The sequence below is a fragment of the Rhineura floridana genome, chromosome 7 (genome assembly GCF_030035675.1).
Source record: "Rhineura floridana isolate rRhiFlo1 chromosome 7, rRhiFlo1.hap2, whole genome shotgun sequence".
Lineage (NCBI taxonomy): Eukaryota > Metazoa > Chordata > Lepidosauria > Squamata > Rhineuridae > Rhineura > Rhineura floridana.
In genome coordinates, this window is record NC_084486.1 from 106,554,162 (window position 1) to 106,577,139 (window position 22,978).

At 45.0% G+C, this 22,978-nt stretch overlaps 1 protein-coding gene across 2 annotated transcripts in view; it reads right to left on the minus strand.

Annotated features, from left to right (window-relative positions):
• Positions 1 to 22,978, minus strand: part of EPHA4 (EPH receptor A4) — a 215,321-nt gene that overhangs the window by 39,444 nt on the left and 152,899 nt on the right. For both annotated transcript variants that reach the window (XM_061636780.1, XM_061636781.1), the window contains exons 6-8: positions 16,763 to 16,887; positions 15,412 to 15,571; positions 8,247 to 8,358 (exon numbers count right to left, since the gene is read on the minus strand). In XM_061636780.1, the coding sequence (XP_061492764.1) occupies positions 8,247 to 8,358; positions 15,412 to 15,571; positions 16,763 to 16,887 (397 nt within the window). The remainder of the gene's footprint in view (positions 1 to 8,246; positions 8,359 to 15,411; positions 15,572 to 16,762; positions 16,888 to 22,978) is intronic.

The window sequence follows — 22,978 nt, forward strand, 5'->3', positions numbered from 1 at the left end:
AATCTGTCTTTCAGGGCACACTCCCCTCAAAAGTCAGTTTACACAAAGTTTTAAAACTTATCAAAATAACAACAATGACAATTTAATCATTAACCTTAAAATATTAATTTGAAACCAGAAGCAGTTGGGTTTGGAATAAAAATGTCAGGGCAGACTTGCAAAGATGTAGAGAAGACCCTCTCCCTGGTATCCACCAGTTTAACAGCTCCAATTGGCAGGTCAGAGTGCAGTACCTCAGACAGAGATCTTAATTCTTGGGCAGGGCTCATATGCATGCAAATGCCTTCAAGTTACATATTTTTGTTAGAAGATCACCAGTTTCACATTTGAGTTCTTTAAGAATTCTTGGGTGGATTAGTGCTAGGCAGATCTTTTGGCTATTTGGGAAGAGAGGGAGAAATCATCCCCAACAAAAGTTGAGTAGGGGATGACAGAATCACCGAGAAATCCTCAGGGGTGAGGCCAGGAGAGGAGTCACATATCCCACTCAACAACTATAAGAGGTGGCCAACAAATGTACTCTCCATCCCATTCTTTCTTTTAATCTCTCAAAATCCGCAAAAGCGTTGTTTGAAATAGCTATACTTGATGAGAGCTGCTGAGAAACATTCAATCAGTGATCTATCCTTTGCTGATTTAACCAGTTTGTGTAGCATTGAAGCATATTATTATTATTATTATTATTATTATTATTATTATTATTATTATTATTATTATTATTATTATTATTGCCTGAACAGTTTGTCTGAACACACCTCATGTGGTAGTATCTTGGCAGAGTGTGGTAACACTTCTAAGTTAACAACTGGGCTTTAAGTTTGTATATACAACCAACACAGAAGTTTGTATCCAGAAAAGCCAGAAATGGAAATCTACTAAATTCAAGTTGCATGTAAACTGCTCAGAAAACCTTTGATTCAACTCCAACACAGGATTTGGACGTCCCTTGCAGAGACTCACTTAGACTGCGTTACTTAATGATGATGCTAGGCACAACTTTAAACAAACTGGGAAACATGCAGAAATCACTGAGCATCCAGCAAGGGGAACTGTGGGACTCGCCATGAGTATTTCATTTACATGATCTGTCCCCATCTCTACAGTGCTTGATGTGTTGTGTGCCAGGGCTATATTCCTGAGCCCACTGCCCATTTGTTTCTTTTTATACTATCCTCAGAAGAGGCTGGGCCGAGCACCCATTCTTATTAGTATGAACACTTCTTTCATCTTTTTTTGTCCAATTGGAACCCTTCTAAGGCAGATAACTAAGCAGACAGCTTGAGGCAGAATAAGTGCTGGTGGCAAACACATCAGCTCCTCCAGCAAGTCTGTCAGCTACCTGGCTCCCAATAGCCTTTTCTTTGACAGCTTTATGGCCAGTACTAAAGAGAATCAATAGGAGGGCAAGGGGTTGACATTTCATTTTCTAAAAAGTGATCCATTAAGGACCAATCACCAGGCAGTGTTTATCAGCCTTGGGAAGTGGCATTTTATTTTAAAAAATAAAAATGGGGAAGCTGTGTAGGAATAATCTCAGAGCAACTCAACAGGCACAATTCTCCAAGGTGGCAACTCGTAATTAGAAATCCAATGCATCTCACTATCAATCCTGCCTTAAATAATAAAGTGATCAATAAAAGCAGAGGGGGATTCAAGTCATCAAGATCAGCGATGCTATTTTCTGTTGCAATGGCTTTTAATAAACCTATCTTTCTGCATTACATTTTCATATGTTCTTTTCCACTGTCAGCATGAGGGCTAGTGAACCAGCTGAACACCCACTGAAATCCATTACGGCGAACAACTACTTATCAGAAATTATAACCACATGGATTTAACTGCTCTATTTTTTTAAGGAAAAAAATAATTTGTAGTAAGAAAGTGATTCAGAAGGAACATTATCTTGTTTTATGGAATACAAGAACATAGAAAGAGCCACACTGGATTAGATCAAGCATTCATCTCTTCCACCATCTTATTTTCAATAGCGGTCAGCTAGAGACTCCTGGGAAGTCCAGAAGGAGGCTGTGAAGATGATAGCCCCTTCTTATTGTTTGTGTCCAACCTACTGATACTCGGAGGTATACTTCCTCTGTACCTGGAGGTTTGGTTACTAGCCTACCTCACAGGAGGTTTGTGAGGAGAAAACAGGAAGAAAGAACACTGTACACTGCTCTGAGCTCTTTGAAGGAAGTGTAGGATAAAAATGTAATCTGGTAACATATAAAAAATATAATTTGCATAAAATAAAATGTAATTTGAATAATATCAGAACTCAGAGTCATAACAGTAGAATGTGGGGTCATCTGATGGAGCTGAATGTTTAGAGATTCAGAACATATAAAAGGAAGTACTTTTTCACAGTGGACATAGTTAAGATATGGAATTCAATACCATCAGTAGCAGCCAGTAGGGAAGGGTGGCACTGTGCACTTGGCCTCCAATCAGCAGAGTTGCTGCTGCTTACCAAGAGAGACAGGAGTGAGATGAAGGAGGCTGGCACTGTGTAGGGTCACCAGAGGAACCAATCCGACACTCCTGCTGTGCGCTCACATAGCACCAACCCCCCAGCCACCTCCCTCTCCCCGTCCTCGTAAGCAGTAGTGTCTTCACTGCCGTGTCCCAACAGATTCACAGAGTGTTAAAGGGTGAGACAGGATTCTATATTGCAGGGGTGGCCCAGGGCCCAAATGTGGCCCCCTAGGCCTCTCTATGTGGCCCTCAGGACTCTGCCCAGGCCACACACCTTTCCTAGTCACACCCACTCTCCCCAAGCCATACTCCCCACTGGCCCTGCTTCACATCCTCCTTGAGTGTTTCTGCCTGGCTGGGTGTCCCTGAAGTCTGATAATGTCTCTTGCTTGCTTTGATGGCAGATGAGAGGTGGGCGCATGTATGTAGAAAGTAGCCTATTATTCAAAGGTAAAAATTATAATCTGGCCTCGCCCACCACTGGTATGTGGCCCCTGGAAGGTTGTCCAGAAGGGAATGCGACCCTCGGGATGAAAGCGGTTTCCCACCCCTCTCATATTGAGACACAGGGAGCTCCTTCTGTCTATTTTTGATGTCTTTCTTGATTAGTAAAAGGAAGAGAGCCAACTTCCCCATTATACTCACCTCTTCTCCTTACAGAGGGCTTTGTGTCCCCAAACACATGCCAGTTATCAGTTAAGGTCCACTGATTCCTTTATATCCTGGCCCAGTCACTTGGGGGGAGTCTCTGTTGATGGTCCCCCATGGCTCAGATGCACAGCTCATAACTACTAGAAGCCATGCATTCAGTGTTGTGGGCCCAAGCCAGTGCAACTCCCTCCCAACTAAGATTAGACAGGTGTCCTCCTTCCTGAGCTTCAGGAACATGACTTCCTTGTTCCAGTAGACATCTTAAGGTAGTGTTTGGTTTTATGATGAATTTTTAATGTTTTATTTTCTGTATGATTTTATTTTGTGGTTTGCTTCCTCTTCTGTGGCTTTGTTTTTGTGGCTCGTCGTCGTTTCGGCCTTCGCAGCTGCTGTTGTGTGTGTGTGCACATTGTTGCGGCCTGTTTGGGCCCTGCTGCCGGCGGTGTTGCGTTGCCGCCGTTGCTGCTGCCTGTTCGCCCGCCCGCCATCGTTGTGCCACCGTCATTGCCGTCGCTGGCCCGCTTGCGTGCGTGCGGGCATTGTCGTCGCTGCCGGGGGGCGCGCCGCCGCTGAGGACTCCGTTGCCGCGCCGTCATTGCCGTCGTCCGCCCTCTTGTACGCTGTCGCTGCTGCTAGGGGGCGTGTTGCTGCTGGGGACTTTGTTGCCGCGGCCCGCGCCGCCGCTTTAGGCCAGCTTGCATGCGGATGTTGTCGCTGTCGCTGAGGGGCGTGTCGCTGCTGGGGACTCCGCTGTGACCCGTCCTGCTGCCATTGCTGCCGCTACCTTCGCCGCTTTTTTTTTTCACGTGTGGGTGCTGCTGTTACTGCTTGGTGCTGTGCTGCTGTCCTGGTGCCATTACTGCGGCTTGCTTTTGGATGGGGGGCTCGAGACTGCCATTGCTGCTTGAAGAGGATTAACTAATTTTAATGTTGTTTGTTGGGGTGTGTGTGTGGGTTAAATGTGGGGTGAATGTTTGTATGTTTGTTTGTCTGTGTAGATTTGTGTATTTTTAACATGTGCCTGGGAGAAAAGATTCCATCCTTCGTGGGGGGGCTTTCGGGGGCCCCAATTAACGTAGTGACGGGTAATGGGAGGTATGGTGTTAGGAGGAGAACAGGCCAGGTAAGGGGAACTCGTCCCAGACAAATTGTGTCTGTGCCTTGTTCCGGTTCTCCTCATACCCACAGGATTGCTGGTTGTCCTATCAGCCAGCTCTCGGATCTCCAAGTGCTGCTTTTGAATGCCAGGTCGGTACATAATAAATCCTCACTTGTCCATGATTTAATCCTGGAGGAGGGTGCCGACCTGGCATGTATAACCGAGACCTGGGTGGCTGATCAGGGAGGAGTTGCTCTTTCCCAGCTTTGTCCACCCGGGTATTTGGTTCAGCACTGTGGTAGATCTGAGGGCCGGGGAGGGGGGGTCGCTGTGGTCTATAGGAGTTCTTTTCCTCTCACCAAGCACCCTGTCCAGACGGCGACTGGTCTGGAATGTCTCCACCTTGTATTGGGCCAGGGAGACAGACTAGGAATACTGTTGGTGTACCGTCCACCTTGCTGCCCAACAGCTTCCTTAGCTGAGCTGACAGAGATAGTCTCGGAGGTGCTCTTGAGATCCCCTAGACTTTTGGTACTGGGGGATTTCAACGTCCATGCCGAGGCTGTCTTATCTGGTGCAGCTCAGGACTTCATTGCCTCCATGACAACAATGGGGCTGTCTCAATTTTCTACTGGCCCAACGCATGTGTCGGGACATACTCTTGATCTGATCTTCGCCACTGGACATGGAGATGGTGATCTGGTGGTGGGGTGTTTTTCATCTACCCCATTGTCATGGACAGATCACCGCTTGTTGAGATTTAGACTCACAGCGGCTCTTTCCCTCTGCAAAGGTGGAGGATCTATTAAGTTGATCCGCTCCCGGAGCCGGATGGATCCCGTAGGTTTTCAGAGGGCTCTGGGAGATTTTCCGGCTGATAGGACTGGTGCTCCTGTTGAGGCCTTGGTCGCACTGTGGAATACGGAACTGACCCGGGCTATTGACACGATCGCTCCCGCGCGCCCCCTCCGGTGTAGAGCTCATACAGCTCCGTGGTATACTCCGGAGCTAAGAGCGATGAAACAAGAGAGGAGGAGGCTGGAGTGCAGATGGAGGAAAACTCCCAGTGGATACAACTATGCTTTGGTAAGTGCCACCAATAAGTTGTATACAAAAGCGGTAAGGACAGCAAAGAAGCTCTATTTTGCTGCCTCTATTAGATCATCTTTATGCCGCCCAGCGGAGCTTTTTAAAGTCGTGTGAGGGCTCTTACACTCTGGCCCCCACGATACTATGGAAACATCTGAGACCCGCTGCAACGAAATTGCTGGACACTTTCAAGATAAGATCGCATGTATCCGCAGGGACCTTGACTCTGATGTTGTGACAGATGAATCCATTGAAGTGTCCGGAGCACGGCCTTGTCCTTCTTTATTGGATGAGTTTCAGCTGGTGCAGCTCGAGGAAGTGGACAAGGTGCTTGGAATGGTTCGGGCAACCACGTCTGTTCTGGATCCTTGTCCATCTTGGCTAGTGAAAGCTAGCAGGGCTGGGACCACCGGTTGGGCCAAGGAAGTGGTTAACGCCTCCTTGAGGGAGGGAGTAGTCCCTGGTAGCCTCAAGGAGGCAGTAGTGAGACCTCTTTTAAAGAAACCCTCCTTGGACCCAGATAATTTGAATAACTATAGACCGGTGGCGAATGTCCCTTTTTTGGGCAAGGTTTTGGAGCGGGTGGTTGCCAGCCAACTCCAGGCGCTCTTGGATGAAACCGATTATCTAGATCCGTTTCAATCCGGTTTCAGGCCCGGTTTTGGCACCGAAACAGCCTTGGTCGCCCTGTATGATGACCTTTGTCGGGAGAGGGACAGGGGGAGTGTGACTCTGTTGATTCTCCTTGATCTCTCAGCGGCGTTTGATACCATCGACCATGGTATCCTCCTGGGGAGACTCGCGGAGTTGGGTGTCGGGGGCACTGCTTGGCAGTGGTTCCGCTCCTACTTCGCGGATCGACACCAGAAGGTAGTGCTTGGGGAACATCACTCGACACCATGGACTCTCCATTGTGGAGTCCCCCAGGGATCGGTCTTGTCCCCCATGCTTTTCAACATCTACATGCAGCCGCTGGGTGCGGTCATCAGGAGTTTTGGAGTGCGTTGCCATCAGTACGCTGATGACACGCAGCTCTATTTCTCCTTTTCATCTTCCTCAGGTGAGTCTGTTGATGTGCTGAACCGTTGCCTGACCGCGATAATGGACTGGATGAGAGCTAATAAACTTAGACTCAATCCAGACAAGACCGAGACATTGTTGGTGAACGCCTTCCCTGCTCAGATGGTGGATGCTTACCCTGTTCTGGATGGGGTTACACTCCGCCTGAAAGAACAGGTACGTAGTTTGGGGGTTCTTCTCGACTCTTCCTTGTCTCTCGAGGCCCAAGTGGCCTCGGTGGCACGGAATGCGTTTTACCATCTTCGTCTGGTAGCCCAACTACGCCCCTATCTGGACAGGGACGACCTCGCCTCCGTTGTCCACGCTCTGGTAACTTCAAGATTGGATTACTGTAATGCGCTCTACGTAGGGCTGCCCTTGAAGACAGTTCGGAAGCTTCAGCTGGTGCAGAATGCAGCTGCCAGATTATTGACGAGGACCAGTCGGTCTTCGCATATAACACCTGTCCTGGCGCGTCTGCACTGGCTTCCTATTTGCTTCCGGGCGAGATTCAAGGTGCTGGTTTTGACCTATAAAGACTTACACGGCGTGGGACCTCAATACCGGAACGCCTCTCTCGCTATGAACCTACCTGCTCACTTCGTTCAGAATCTAAGGCCCTCCTCCGGGTACCAACCCATCGGGAAGCCCGGAGGGTGGTTACGAGATCTAGGGCCTTTTCTGTGGTGGCCCCTGAGTTGTGGAACAGCCTCCCCGAAGAGGTACGCCTGGCGCCTACACTTCCATCTTTTCGGCGCCAGGTAAAGACCTTTTTATGCTCCCAGGCATTTTAATCTTCTTAATCTTTTTTAATCTTTTAATCTGTATTTTTAATTTTTGTAGTATTTATTTTGTTTTTGCTGTGCTTTTTGTTGTTTGTTTGTATATGTTTTTGTATTTTTATTATGATATATTGTATTTTATCTTGTTTGTTCACCGCCCTGAGAGCTATTTTGCTAAGGGCGGTATATAAATCGAAATAATAAATAAATAAATAAATTTATGTACACCGCTTAGAATGCTAATGATTAAGGAGTATACAAATATGTTTTTAAAAAATCAACATTTGGGGGTTTGAAGAAGCAATATTCTATTTATCTGACCTTTTCTTCCAGGGACTATATGCTGTTAATAACTTTCTTTTCTTTGATGCATCTTCCTACCCCCACTTCAAGCCACCACAGGAAAACACTTTTGAGCAAATGGTTTTGTTTTAAAAAAACCCATAAATGTATTTACACTTCTAGAAGCTTAAATCATTGTTTGCTTGTTTGTGGGAACCTGATGACTGGGAAAAAAAAGGTTTACGGACTCCTTCTCGAATCTCCCTAGCACACAAAATTGTGAAGTTTAGTGTTTAGTCCACCTTCTTTTGCATTCCTCATAGGCAACAAGTACTGACCTGGCCAAATGCAGAAGCAATCAGGAAATCAAGAAGGAACCTTCTTCTCTCTTTATAATCTCAGATACAGCGGCTTGTTTCATTTCTCTACCCTCCACCCCCATCTGCCTGGCACATTTAGTATAAAACACCCATCAGTCCAGAATGATGCATTCATTAAAACTCTACATCAAATTATAGCCTCTCCTCAAACCTCATGTTGTTGGCTTACATCTTAAAACCTCCCACCACCACCACCCCATCACTAGAATTCGTTTTGCATTTGAAGAGCAAATAACTCTAGAACTATTACCATTACATTGCACTCTGCTGGGGTAGTTATGTTGGAAAGATCAAAGCAACACAGGAGAGGGCTTGTGATGCAAATCCACTGTTTATGATGCTAATCAATGAATTTAGCTTTGTTTGGGGGCGGGGAGACAAAAAACTTCCTCATGAAAGAGAAGGGGAAAGAAGGGGAGCTTAAGTTCTTACCTCCTGCTGATGACAAAGGCAGCAATGAGAATGACCACAAGGACAACACTGCCAGCCACTGAGACCAGAAGTACTGTGGGGTTAGTACCTTCGCCAATGATGGGAGATGGAACTAGAACGAGAAAAACGGATCTGTTAACATTCCGTGGTTATGATACAGGCAGGAACGACACAGGATCACACAGAAGAGTGTGTGGCTCTGCAGCTGAAGGACAGATGGAGGCAGTTCATTGAACTGTTCAAAGCCACTCTTGGACATTTCCATTAGGTATTCATTTGCAATAATTTTTCAAGAGGGCCTTAATTAGTAAAAGGCATTATGCTCAATAACAGGGGTGGAGGGTGGGGGGACTCATTGAGAATAAGGACTTTCCTCTTTCTTCCCTTTAAGTCTATCATGAGAGTATAATGGCTGATTTAGTGCCCACTGAGCTGCTTCCCATTTTACTTGATTTAAAATGGAACAGATGCTCATTCTTTGACTATGAGCAAGAAAGAGACTCAAACAAAACAAGATGTTTTTGACTGTCTTAAAGTGGGGTAGTGCACTTCCCGTTTTCATGTGCCCTGCCTGAGGGATGTTAATACTGAAAGGCACAACCTGAAATGATTAAAATTTCTCTGTGCAATGGAAATTAAATATCCTTTACCTCCTGTTATCTCAAGGAGCAATCATGCTTTCTACATTGTCTAACACAGACCCACAATATAGATAGTTATGCATTTTATTTCTGAAGCAAGGAGACCAGGGGGCAGAAGAACAGGAGAGCAGATAGGTGTAAAGCAGGCCACATTGTTATTGAATGAGAACTTCTGTATTTGGTGGAACAAGAGCACATTGGCAGTTGTTATTGACAGCCTGATTGCTGAGAACATCTGGATTAGGAAAGAAGGGAACACACAAACCCACTATATCAAGTGAGGCTATTGGTCCATCCGGCACAGGATTGCCTTCCCTGATGGTCAGCCTCAGGCTGAGGACTTTCACTGAGATCATTTTAAGTGGAGAAGCTGGTGAGTGAACTTGGGGTATTTTGCATGCTGACCATGTGCTCTACCACTTAGCTGCGTGCTCACCAGCACTACTGTTGGCTAGCTCTAGGACAAAGGAATGTCTTGTGGCCATGAACCACATGGATTGATGCTGCAGTCTACAGTCACACAGCCTGGGGGTGCAGCAAGAAACTAGCTCTTGTAGAGATTGGCTGTTACATAATCTTGAGCGTCTCAAACTCACCATGAAGGGGTTTATAGGGAGCCCATCCTGCTTACCATGATCCCTGACCAATGCTCTTAAATTCCAGTTTTGTGACTAACCACCAGTCCTAACCAGCAGCAAACCAGAAGCTTGCTATGAGAAAAGCCAAAAATGCCATCCCTGCCTGTCCAGTGTGGAAGTGAGTTAAATTTTCTTCCCAGCTCTGTCAATTGGCAGAGCCCAAGCCCAGCGCAAGGTTGAAGCGGAATAATGACCAGAACCAAAATGAGAGCAGATGGGACCAGGCACAGGATGTAATAGTGGTAATAGCCGAGGTTAGATAAGAAGGGCAGGTGAAAAGGGAGGGCAAAGAAGAAGCCAGAGCCTCTAGTTGGGCTCTTCTGCTAGAGGCAGACTGGACGATGCCCAGCTCCATCATTCCCAAACCCAAGTGAACCAGCATGAGGCTGACTGGTAAAGGGGCAAGATGGCAACATGGTCAGCCCTTTCAGATTGCTAAGCCATCCTCTGCAGAAGCTCCTGGGCTTCATCCCACTCGGCCCCTATACCAGGCACAACCTTGTCAATAAATGTAAAGCTGTCTCTTGTGGTTGTTTTTAAAAGTGCAAGAGTAGTACACAATGTGTTGTACTAGCTCATATCAATCTATAACAAGCTTATCTTGGGAGAGCCAACAATTATTATAAGGGATTTATTCTTTGCCAGATGAGATGTCCTTAAAATTTATGCAAACAGCTCATGTTAGCATTTTAGGAAGCTGAGCTTCTAAATCCCCCATGAATCAAGGGGGGATCTAGCTGTGGAGTAATTACAGTGTATCGTTCCGTTGTAGCTTATTAAGGCTACCTCATTAAAATGTTGAAACAGCTTGCACTGAACACATAGGATGTGCAAATGTTAGCAAATGTAATGTTTACTGAGGGCGGATTTACGTGACTCCTTTATTTTCTACATAATGTGATTTTCTTTAATCACTTTCTGGACCTGGGAACACAAGTTCATTTTATCTCCCTTATAGTCCTGGATTTTGAAAACTTCCAAATAGAGATGCCTGAACACAATCCAAGGACCTGTGGCACTGTTCACAAAAGGAGAATGAAGATGGATATTCACTAATAGGCAAAAAACCTTGCGGTTTAAGAACGGACCTATAGCCCACAGATATTTCTATCAAACTTTAAAAAGCAGGGAAATTGGGTAGCTATAGTGAATGCACCAGGGGATCAGGAGACCTGACCTCCTCTCTGAGATATTGGACTGGGGATTGGAAAGGGATGGGGAGAGAGGGGCAAAGGAAGAGGGAGGGAAGGGGCAAGAGGAAGGGGATAGGAGGGAGGAGAAAGGAGGGTGGGTTTGATCAGTTGCATACTTTTTGAGTTCAATGGGATTTATTTCTGTGCAATCATGTTGGAAAATGGAAATGGATGCCGACTTATGGTGACCCTATGAATAGGGTTTTCATGGTAAACGGTATTCAGAGGTGGTTTTACCATTGCCTTCCTCTGAGGCTGAGAGGCAGTGACTGGCCCAAGGTCACCCAGTGAGCTTCATGGCTGTGTAGGGATTCGAACCCTGGTCTCCCAGGTCACAGTCTAACACTGTGGGAGGGGAGGAGATTGGGTGGGCGGGCACTGGGCAGAGGGGAAGCCCCTTTCCTTTCCAAAAGAAAAACATTGTCAACAGTATAATTGCTTTTCAGGGTTTCCCCCACCTTTTTACTCTACAGCAGGCACATGTAGCCTCCCACACAAATTTAAACCAAAGCTGCCCTGTCCATATCCACACCAGGTCTTTATTTCATTTTAGACAGTCATGGCTTCTCTCAAAGAATCCTTGGAAGTGTAGTTGGTGAAGAGTGCTGAGGGTTGGTAGGAGATGCCCTGTTCCCCTCACAGACCTTTAATCAGAGTGGCTGACTGTTAAACATGTCTGGCCATTGGAGCTCTGTCAGGGGAATAGGAGTCTCCTCTCAGCACCCTTCACAAAGGACACTTCCCAGGATTCTTTGGGGAACGGCATGAGTATCTCAAATGAAATCAAAGTCTGGTGTGGGTATGGCCCCCTGATTAGCCAAGCCCAGCAGCTGTGAGGCTGGCTTTTAGAACACTGACAGTTGGTTCTTACTGAGCATGCCCAACATTATCATTGAGTTCCAGCCAAAATTTCTTAAATTAATTAAAAATCAGCCAGGCATTGTTTTAACTTTGAAACTGCAGAATATGAAGGTCAGAGTATGGGGCAGGGTCAGTAATAGGATTACAGGTACTCTGTGAACATGACTGATTTTTAATGAATTTCAGCGGATTATGAGAACTCTGACAGAAAAAAGCTCAAAAGGGCTCTGGGTTTTTTCCCTCTCTTTTTAGACTTTGTACTCTCTATTCTCTCTGACTGTTTTGCATATTGCCATGAAAATTTAGAGGGTTGTTAAGCCAGCGTTTCTGAGCTCATGACTATACGTTTTGTAAGGTTTTGGTTTGAAATGAGCTTATGGGAAGCATCAGAATGGCATGGGGTATTTTCAATTTAACATTGCAGAATGTGAAAAATCCACTCTGGCTATAGTATACAGCCACCAGGGGTGTCACTATGGGGGTGCGGGCGGTGCGGCACGCAACCGGGTGACACCAAGAGAGGGGTGACGCCCAGAGCCGCCCCGCCCCTAGGCACCGGGAAGCGGGTCAGCCGAGTGGCCGATTCCTCCCCAATCCAGCCGCTTAGTTCGTCGGTGCTCCAGCTCCGGGGGCCCAGGGGGAGTCCGGGGTTAAGGAGGAGCCTGCCTGGCCTGGCCTCCACCGCCACCGCCTCTTCATGGCTCCTGCTGAGGCTGCCAGGCCGCTTGGGTGCCGTCTTGGGAGCGGGCGGGGCCAGGCACGGTTGCTAGGAGACGGTGCCCGAGCGGCCTGGCAGCCTCAGCAGGAGCCGCGAAGAGGCGGTGGCGGTGGAGGCCAGGCCGGGCCAGCTCCTCCTTAGCCCCGGAGCCGGTTCCCCTGCTCCGGAAAGGACGCCCCGCTTCACCCCTCATGCTGTGGGTGCCGCTGGGCGGGAGCGGCCGCAACAGGGGCCCCCAGGCAGAGATGCCGCCACCACCGCTGCTGAGCCGAGGAAGAGACGGGTGAGGAGGAGTGGGAGCGCGGGGCTCTGGGCGGCAGAGCTGGTGGAGGGCATCCGAGGCCTGCCTGCCTGGGGGAAGAAAGGAAAGAGGGATGCTGCCTCCCCTTCCTTAACCTTCTCCACAGCAGGCCCAGGAAGGGCATCGAGGTTCATCACGGCCTAGGAGAGCTTCCCACGGCAGGGGCAGTCTATCTTGCTGCCTGGGTGCCACATGTTGCTCTTGGGGATTTAGAATGGCATTTCCCCCTTTGAAGGGGCTGGGGACTCTTCTGCTCTCATTTGATTGTATTTCACAGTATTTTGCTGTTGTTGTTATGTGCCTCCAAGTCGACTACGACTTATGGCGACCCTATGAATCAGTGACCTCCAACAGCATCTGTCATGAACCACCCTGTTCAGATCTTGTAAGTTCAGGTCTGTGGCTTCCTTGATGGAATCAATCCATCTCTGGTTTGGCCTTCCTCTTTTTCTACTTCCTTCTGTTTTTCCAAGCATTATTATCTTTTCTAATGAATCATGTCTTCTCATGATGTGTCCAAAGTATGATAAGCTCAGTTTCATCATTTTAGCTTCTAGTGATAGTTCTGGTTTATTTGTTTTACCACCCAATTATTTGTCTTTTTCGCAGTCCATGGTATGCGCAAAGCTCTCCTCCAACACCACATTTCAAATGAGTTGATTTTTCTCTTATCCGCTTTTTTCACTGTTCAACTTTCACATCCATACATAGAGATGGGGAGTACCATGGTCTGAATGATCCTGACTTTAGTGTTCAGTGATACATATTTGCATGTGAGTTCTCCAATAGCTGCCCTCCCCAGTCCTAGCCTAATTTCTTGACTATTGTCTCCATTTTGGTTAATGGCTGTGCCAAGGTATTGATAATCCTTGACAAGTTCAGTGTCCTCATTGTCAACTTTAAAGTAGGGAAGGGCTAAGCTGGGGTTGAGGGAGGGGGATTTGCTGCTCTCCCCCACCTTGCAATCCTGTGCATGTTTACTCAGAAGTAAATCCCACCCTGTTGAATGGGGCTTACCCACTAGGACTGGCGTCAGTTTTGCTGAGACGGCACCTCGGCATTGCACCTGCACTCTTTGCCCACTCACTTCTCCCTGCCTCCCATCACATCTGTGGTTCCCACTGGCCCTCAAAATTATCCCCAGGCCAGCAGAACAGTGAGTGCTTTTCTACCCTATAACTCAGTGGTAGGCTGAGCATGTGCTTTGCATGCATAAGGTCCTGGGTTCAATCTTTTGCATGTCCTTGTGAAAGGGAAAAAATGTTCTAGGTTGTTTGTGTGACGATCCCACAGCTGGCTCTGTGTGTGTGTGCTATTACATTCAGTGATATATGGGAATTACAATTTACGAGTAACATTAGTACAAAAAACATTACTAAGGATTCTGTATGGTCTGGTACGGGAGGAGGTCCATGGGGGTGACACCATGAGTTACCGCACCAGGTGACACCAACCCTAGTGACACCACTGACAGCCACTCTTGTGGCTGTATAATATACAGTATATAGCCAGGACTAGAGGAAATGCACAGATCCTACAAAAACTGTATCTCCTCTTCCTTTCTCCTCTGATAACATCTAATGACATGATCTCACCACGCTGCACTTCATTGGCTGCTGCTTGCAGATGTGGAGAAATCTGCAGTGCAGTGACATGATGTCCTGCATTTTGTGTTACTAGATATTACCAGCGGAGACAGGGAAAGGAATTTTGATGTATTAGAGACTAAGGATATTGTGAGGAACACTCTTGTTCTGTTCCTTGTTCCTGAGCAAGGTCTGCTTGGCCCTGATGATGATGATGATGATGATTTATTGCATTTATTCATCACATTCTACAAAAAAAGTCTTTCAGTGACTTACAAAATATATAAAATACCAAACAGCTTGTCAACAGTTTAAAAATAGAATAAAAAATACACAAAACAAATGTGCTCATCTAAGAATAGCTATAAAATGTACCCCACTCCACGAAAAGATGTAACTCACCAAACAGGCCATAAATCATAGCCCAGTATGATCTAAGTGAAAAAACAAAAGCATGGGCAAATAGGAATGCTTTAGCTTGGCACCAAAAGGTTTAACAATGTTGGTGCCAGCTGTGTTTCTCTAAGGAGAGTTTTCCACAATCAGGGAGCCACCACTGCTACAGCTGTTGCTACCACCTTCCCCTGCCCAGCCCAGGCAAGAGAAAGAGAAGCAGCATGGACACTTACAGCATCTATTTATAGTGTATGAAAGGACTGGAGCTGCACATCCCAGCATCCCCTGCAGGTAAATGATGCAGGGAAGAGGTTTTTCCTTGTGGAAATTGATGCAAATAGTGCCATTTCTCCTTAGGGGATGTAGGAACATATAGTGTTTGTCCCTTCTGCATTCAAGAAATGGAGGCTCAGAGCATCAGTGCTGCTGCCTCCCCTCTTCGCCCAAGGTGGGCAAGAGAAGAGAACCAGTGAAGATGGTCTTGGTAAGCACCTGTGAGTGTTTTGTCCTTGCTTGGACCACATTCAAAATATTAATGTTTTGCAATCGCACATTTGGAATGTGAATTAAGAACCTCCTTCTGAGACAAATAGAGGGATGCTTTCGAATCTCTTTTAGGGATAATTTCCTCCAGTCACAATCTGAATCAAAGCAATGGAAAGAAAAGTCTATGATCTGGGGATCTGCAGCCACTTGATCAAGGCCAAGCATTTCAAAAGGATTTGAAACCAACAAGAAATTCATTCATTCGAACTCAAAGCTAAATGCAGTGACAGGGAAAGAAAGGATGTCCAGGATTATACTAGTGAGATATGAGTTATTATTACTTACCTGTGTTGGTTGTAAATTCAAAGGGCCCACTGAAGTCTCCATACCCAGCTGCTGTCCTTGCTCTGACATGGAAGACATATGAAGTCAAAGGATTCAAGCCCTTGATATCTGTGTTTCTGGCAGCTGTTTTCACAATGCGATAACTGCGCTCATTTTGGTCCTAATAGAGAAAAAGCAGGGGAGAGCAAATAAACAGGGTTCTATGAACTCTGGAACTTTGCTATTGCCAAATCTATGATGACAATGTTACCAACAGGGAAGGAATTTTCAAAGGAGCTCTGAAAACTTTTGTCTTGTTATTTCAGTGTCATGAGAGATCAGCCAATTTCTACATTTTATCGTTCTTCTTTGGATGGGAAGGCAGAGGTATGACTGAGAAGCAATTATACAGTCAGGTAATGACTGCTTTTTTAAAAAAGGGAGGGCATGATAAAACGTTTTTGGAAAATATCTGAGACTCTAGTCACAATACTTCTGATGACCAAACAGTATTTTATTTTTCATACCCAACACTTTCTTTCCTCTCCATATCCCTTGCAGTTTAGAACTATGGATTCTTAGAATTCTGGGAAATGCCTGCCAACCTCTCTCTCTCTCTCTCTCTCCCCTCCCCCAGCACCTCATTTTAAAAGTCTGTTCTGCCTTTGTGTCTGGAAGATGTGTCAGGAAAAAACCTGCTATAATCTTGTTCCAGTGAAAATCTACAACTCAATTTTGGCATTATTAGATAAGCAAATAAACTTATTATATATATTTTTAAAGAGGGAGAGAGGAAGAGGAAGAGAAGGGGAACGGTAATTGTTCATTTTGGTGACAACCTTGAGAGGAAATAGCTCTTTCCACAGATCTGAACTGGAAGAAGAAAAAATTATTTGTAGAAATGTCTCCATATAACTTGAAGGAGGTAAAGAATGCAATTTCCTTCCTCTTATTTTCTATTAAAATCTATCAAACCCCCATCATCATTCTGGGCAAAAGCTATCAGCACATACAGAGCTCATTATTATTACTGTGTTATATGTTTCATTATTACACATCAGTCTCTGTTGTAAGGCTAATGTTGCACTACTTCTCTGTTCTATTGATTCTCATTACAAATAGCCCCACTGGAATCAGATAGTTCCTAGGGTGAGACAGAAAACAAAATGACACCAGTACTACAGAGCAAGAAAAAATGCAATATGCTCTTCAGGGCAACTGCTAAAATGTATTAAATGTCAAACTGGATATAATTATAAAGGCAAACAAAACTGTTGCTGATAAGGGCCATTTATGTGATGGCAAAGGTAAACCTATTTACCCTGGCATCAAACATAATAGATAAAAGTCATCTGTCCAGTGTGCAAAATACCTTTTCGTAATATTTGACTTCATATTCCAGAATGACTCCATTTGGCCTGTCAGGTTCCAGCCAAGCCAAGGCCACACTGTGCCTTGTTATTTCTTTAGCTTGGATCAAAGCTATTTGAGATGGAGCTGCCAAGAAAGAAAGGAGGAAAATGTTATACAGTGGCTCCCAGATGAGGCCTAAACACTGGAGGATGTTGGATTATTTGTCTTTTGCACAAATGCAATACAAGGTCTGTTGGACACATTCACTAAGGCATTCAATATAGACCTAGCCTTGGGCATGTTGGCACCACGGGCAGACTATTAAAACGTCCATGCGCTAAACTGAACATTACAACCTTTAGACCTGTAAGGAGCCTTCTTCTTTCCCATCACATTGGACATATGGCACTGTGCCCACCCTTCATCCTTTTGGGACACAGACCCCTGATGAGGTCTTTCAAGCTATCCTGGCAAAGGGACAGTAATGAAATGTTTTTTGGTGATGTCAATAGCATATATTCATTCAGCAAGTCCATTGGCATGTTTGTACCACACTGAAACTAACAAAAAACATTTCTGGCTAGCTACAAGGAAGGTTAAGCTATCACACTACATAAAAATTAATTGATAAGTGAGGCAGAGTCCAAAAAAGGAGGATCAGACACCAAATTTCTTGGATCAGTTTTCTCAGATCAATTTATGACTGGACCCTCCTAATTCTGCCCCCTCCCTTTCTGTGAGCCTTCCTCACTGTTTCTCTCACGTTCAGGAAGTTCAAAAAGGTAGCAAGTAGCAGGGAGGGTTTGTGACTACAAAAACTCTCAGATAATGGTGGAACACTGGGAAGGATCTCAGTGGGAAAACGTTGGCTGGCATGGGAGAAAGCAGTTCTTTAGTCCCTGTCAAACTTTTTATGATGTTGAGATCCTGTTCTCACAGTTGCCAACCAGATTCTCAGGTCCTGCTTGCAAGCTTCCCATAGATATGTGGTTGGCCACTGTAAGAACAGGATGCTAGACTAGATGGGCCACTGGCTTGATCCAGCAGGGCTCTTATATTCTTATGTTATGTTCTTATGAGAATGGGACTAGGCCTAGAGGGACACTTTCTCCCATATTAACCTTCCAGTGACTTACAGTTTTCTACTGAAGTCCTTCTCAGGTTGTCATCATTATCTGAGATCAAGTTGCTAGCAACAAGGGAGAGGGCATTTTCATCAGCAGGACCCCCACTCTCAGAGCTCCTTCCCCATGGAAGTTCATCTGGTGCCCAGGTTATCATCTAGATGCAATATTAAAACTCCTGCTCACCACTAGCAAACAAGTTTTCTAGATTGTACTTAACCAAAAGTATATTTTACCCCCCCCTTGTTGGGAATCCTCTTTCCTTTTAGTGCAGTCTAGCCCCATACCAAATGAGCTTCTGGACCCCTCACCAAATCAGAAGGTTGTGGGATATTATTGTCTAATGGGTTGGGCAAGCATTTCATGTACATTTCTGGAGAGTGAAGAGCAAGCCCTATGGTCTAATACAGGGCTTTTCTCTAGATATATAAAGCTGCCTTTACCAAGTCAAGCCATGGGACCATCTAGTCCAGTTCTGTCTACCCTAACTAGCAAAAACTTTCAACTGTCTCAGACAGAAATCTTTCCCAGCCTTAACTGGAGCAACAGGGATTGATATTGGAACCTTCTGCATACAAAGCACAATTCTCCTAATAAGCTATACTTCTCTTGGTTTACTGGGAAAGACTTTAAAAGAAGACTCACTCATGACATCAGATTTTAAATCCCAATGCAAATTATTGCAGAATAGACTAGAAACTCTAGGGATTTTTCTCCAACCTTGATTTTACTGTGCTTACTGATGAGCATAAGACTTTATTATTTATTATTGACTAAATAAATGAATATTTTTGCCTAGTCTACATCATCCGATATGTCTTGAGTCTAGTCATGGAATAAGCTGCTACCAATCTAAACAAAAGCATGGAATTTGTTCCTATAGTATGTGGGGCTAAATAATGAGCTGTGATTTAGCACTGTCCACATGTCAAGTGAGGATGATGGGGAGGAAGTTGGCAAAATTTAGCAGTGCAAGTTTCACATGCACTGGGCACTTTGTAACACAATCAATAGCTATAGAGTACTTGGATTCAAGTAAAGTATTTTCTTCCATGATTTCACTGGGAGGGAAAAAAGCCCCCCAAAACAAACAGGTTTCTCGACAATTCAACTTGTATTATAAAATGGATTAAAGTCCATGCTCCTTTAGAATTAGATTTTTGAACGCAATACGGAGTGCTAAGATAAAACAAACAATGGAATAAATGAGAATTGTCTCAATAGATGCTCCTGGTGGTTTACTGTAGGGCATCGTTGCTGCCTGAACTTGAGATGTTTAACAGGCCAGAGGACAATGCTTTTCCCTTTGACTATGACAGTAACAGATTCGGAGTCCTGTTGGAGGAATGGGCTTCCTGAAGATTTATGATCCAGGCTGCCCACTCCTTGTTGTTCTGTTACTATGTGGTCACGTCTCTAGACAGCTGTTATCAAGTCCTGCCACGACTGACAAGCACTCATACAAATGGGGACTTTCGGGAAGAAAAGGGGGCATTCAGGGATTTTTTTTAAAAAAAAATCTTATCTGCGAAAGCTGTTCCGTATAGTCACAGATTAAGCAGCTTCCAAAATTGAATATATTTCCTTCCTTTGTTCCTAAACCCCTAGAAATACGCAGGTGCTTCTTCTTCAAAAACAACCTCAAACAACAACTGTAAAATGAAGATCTATTAAGACATTTCAAGTGAAATCATAATGCTAACAAATATCCCATACAGAAAAGAAAGATCCAAGTCCAATGGGGGGAAATATCGCTAACATTTAACATTTTAATATTTTATAAGCTACTTCCTCGAGGATCATTTTAAATAACTAATTAAATAAATGTTACAAGAAACAACAACAAGAGGAAAATTGGGCATGAAAGCTTCAAAACTACTTGACCATATCAGACAGGTCTGATGGGAGAAAAACGAAGCAGCAGGCACCATACATATAGTCACACAAGGAACTCTCTGAGCTGAATTGTGTCTGTCAGAAAGACTGTTTCCTGATCTACTGCTTTGACAGTTTGGCATCTCTGTTAGAAATGACTCTGGAGCTCTGCTCCTGCCTCCCTCAACACGTCTGCCCATCTGTCTGTTTGTTCCTCAGCCGGAGTCTCATGTGCATGAAGATATACTGAATGACAGAAACATGGAGGATCTATTCAAAGGGGTTCTATCAAGTTATTTATAGAAGGTACCCAATACCGTCAGATGCAACTCTCCTGGCTTGATATCCCCAGGGAACCCTTAAGTAAAAGAAGGCTTTTTCAAGGAGATGTTCTTCTTTTCTTTTCTCCCTCCCCTCCCTCCTCCCACTTGCAATGGCGTCAAGGCTTAAGAAAGGAAATCAGGATAAAGCGCCACCACTCGCTACAGCAAGAGCAGATTAGTGACAGTCCAACCAGAAAGCCAAGTTCCTTAGTTAATCAGTGCCTCTTGGAGACCAGCTGGGTAATTTTTTCATAAGCAAATGTTCAACAGCTCTGAACCCATCAATCTCTGAGAAAACATTCTTTTTTTTGTTTCCCCTTTATTGTCTTCCTTTCATTTTAACATATATATTTGAAAGAAAAGATGTTGCTTCCATACAAAGAAATGATCTGCTGAAATAGAGGACCCAAAGCTTTATATCTGTCAAAACCGCTCATAAATGCACAGTGGTCTCAAGAGTCTTGCCCTTTCTCCTTTACTGCCCTGAATGCTTGGAATGCCTTCCCAGAATACCTGTGTCATGCCACCTCTCTTACTTCATAGAAACCTCTCCTCAAAACCACTTGTCCTGTGGAGCCTTTGGAGCTAACCCTATTCTACTGCAACCCAGCCTGTAACTAAGCCTTATCATATGCAACTGAAACAACTGCATATTGCTTCCATATTTACGGCTGCTCCCACATCTCAAACCCTCCCCCTTCCCCTGTGCCAAATTTTAAGACTGTATACTGCTTGGGGCAGTACTCTATAAAAGTGCCATGTACACAAATGGTGCTAAATACTACTAAAAAAATAATTTAATAGATTTTTATTCACCCTTCACCATGAGGTCTGCTCTGGCTTCCTTTCAGCTTTATATATGAATGCGGTTCTGAGGCTAAGGGCTTTTTTGTACCAATTGTTGTTAAGAAGTCTGCTTCCTTCTTTTGACAGTATGTAGACAGTGTGCGAAAGGGACTTGGGGGAGCAAATCAACAGTTTTGTGTGCCAGGATTTGGTCCAACAAACCCTTCTCCTCAGTTTCTGCTCACACATGGGAGAATTCCTTAAAAGTAGTACACCGATGGTTTGACACCCCAGCAAGACTGGCCCACACTTTGGGCCTGGGTCATAGAATCATAGAATCAGTAGCGTTGGAAGGGGTCTAAAAGGCCATCGAATGCAAGCCCTTGCTCAATACAGGAATCCAAGTTAAAGCATACCCAACAGGTGGCTGTTCAACTGACTGTTGGCAGGGATGCCCTCATAAAGGCACCTACTGGCACTTATTTTGGGAATGTGGTTTTGTTTCAGTTTTCTGAGACAAGGTGCATGGAGAGTTTGGGATCCTAAACTCTGTAGTCCCTGTTTTGTGGGGATAACTCTGAAATTGTGTTTAAACCTTTTGTAATTTTTCTCCTGGTCACAGCTCGTTTAACTATTTCTCAAGGTTGGTAAGATGCTTCAAACTACATGCTGGATGTATACTACAAAAAGGCCTCACACACTGCTGTTCTGGAAAAGCTGACTCACAAATTTAGAATTACCAGAGGTGATGTTGTACCTGAAGACTTTGCTGGAGTTTGGTGATCTTTCACAACATACATGAACAGATATAGTGTCCCCACTGCTCCCCAGGAAATATAATTTTATTTGGAAAAAAATTGATCTTTATGTTTGTTGGTTTGCTTGTATTCCCCTCCCTCCACCCGCCTGCTGATATCTTCTTTAACCTAAACGTGTTGCTGTTTCTCCCAGTTGTTGATCTATGCGTCCGTACACAGCATCTGTTGCAGTTGTTTGTTCTTTGGGCATTAATAATTGGTTTGTTTTCTATTATTACATTATATCCTTGTTATGATTCAAATATAATTAAAACAATGTAAACAATTGTGCCTGGGCAGGTGCACAAGCTGTTAGTGGTATAGTGTCCTGAGACCTTCCCCTGCTCAGCTGCTTTCTGCCATACAGAAAGGTGGGATCCACTGTCAACTCAAAGTGTTCCACCACTTGTTCCCACTATTCCCAGGTCTGAGCCTGTCTGAGTACATGTGACGTCACATTATCATACCTACCACGTGGCAGAAGCAAAAAGAAAAAGAAAAGAAAAGAAAGAAAGCATACTTTTTGGTCATTGTTGCATTTGCAAGGAGCTGCCCGGCAGAGCTTTTCTGACCAGTGAATGGGCTTTTGTCATCTGGCCGAGACAGCTTTGCTCTGACACCCTTGGAGGCTTGTTGTGATAACTTTGAGAGGCACTTTAGGGACAAAATCACTCAGATTCACACCGAGTTGGATGCCACAGTTAGAGCAAGTCCAGTGAAGGCACATAATGCACTGTCTGTCCCATCTGTACTGAATCAGTTTCGATTATTGGGGCCTAAGGATGTGGACAAGCTGCTTGAAGAAGTGCAGCCAACCATCTGCTCCCTTGACCCTTGCCCATCTTGGCTTCTTAGATCTAGCCATGGAGGCTGACTGGGTGGGTCCAAGGAGTGATCAATGCTTCACTGGAGGAGGGTAGAGGACCATCCACCTTCAAGGAGGCAGTGATACACCCCCTCCTTGAGAAGTCCCCCTTGGACCCAAAAGTGTTAAATATCCCTTTTTTGGGCAAGGTGCTCAAAGTAGTGACAGTCCAACTTCAGGCATGCTTGGAGCAGACTGAATATCTGGCTCTATTTCAGTCTGGCTTTAGGCCCGGTCATAGCACTGAAACTGCCTTGGTTGCCCTGGTTGATGACATTTGTCGAGAGAGAGATGGGGGAAACACAACCCAGCTTGCTTTCCATGATCTCTTGGTGGCTTTTGATACCATTGGCCACAGTATCCTTCTGGAGCGGCTCAGGGAGGCAGGGTCTGGGGGCACTGTACTTCAGTGGTTCTACTCCTAACTCCAGGGACATTTCCAGAAAATTGTTATGGGAGGCTTCT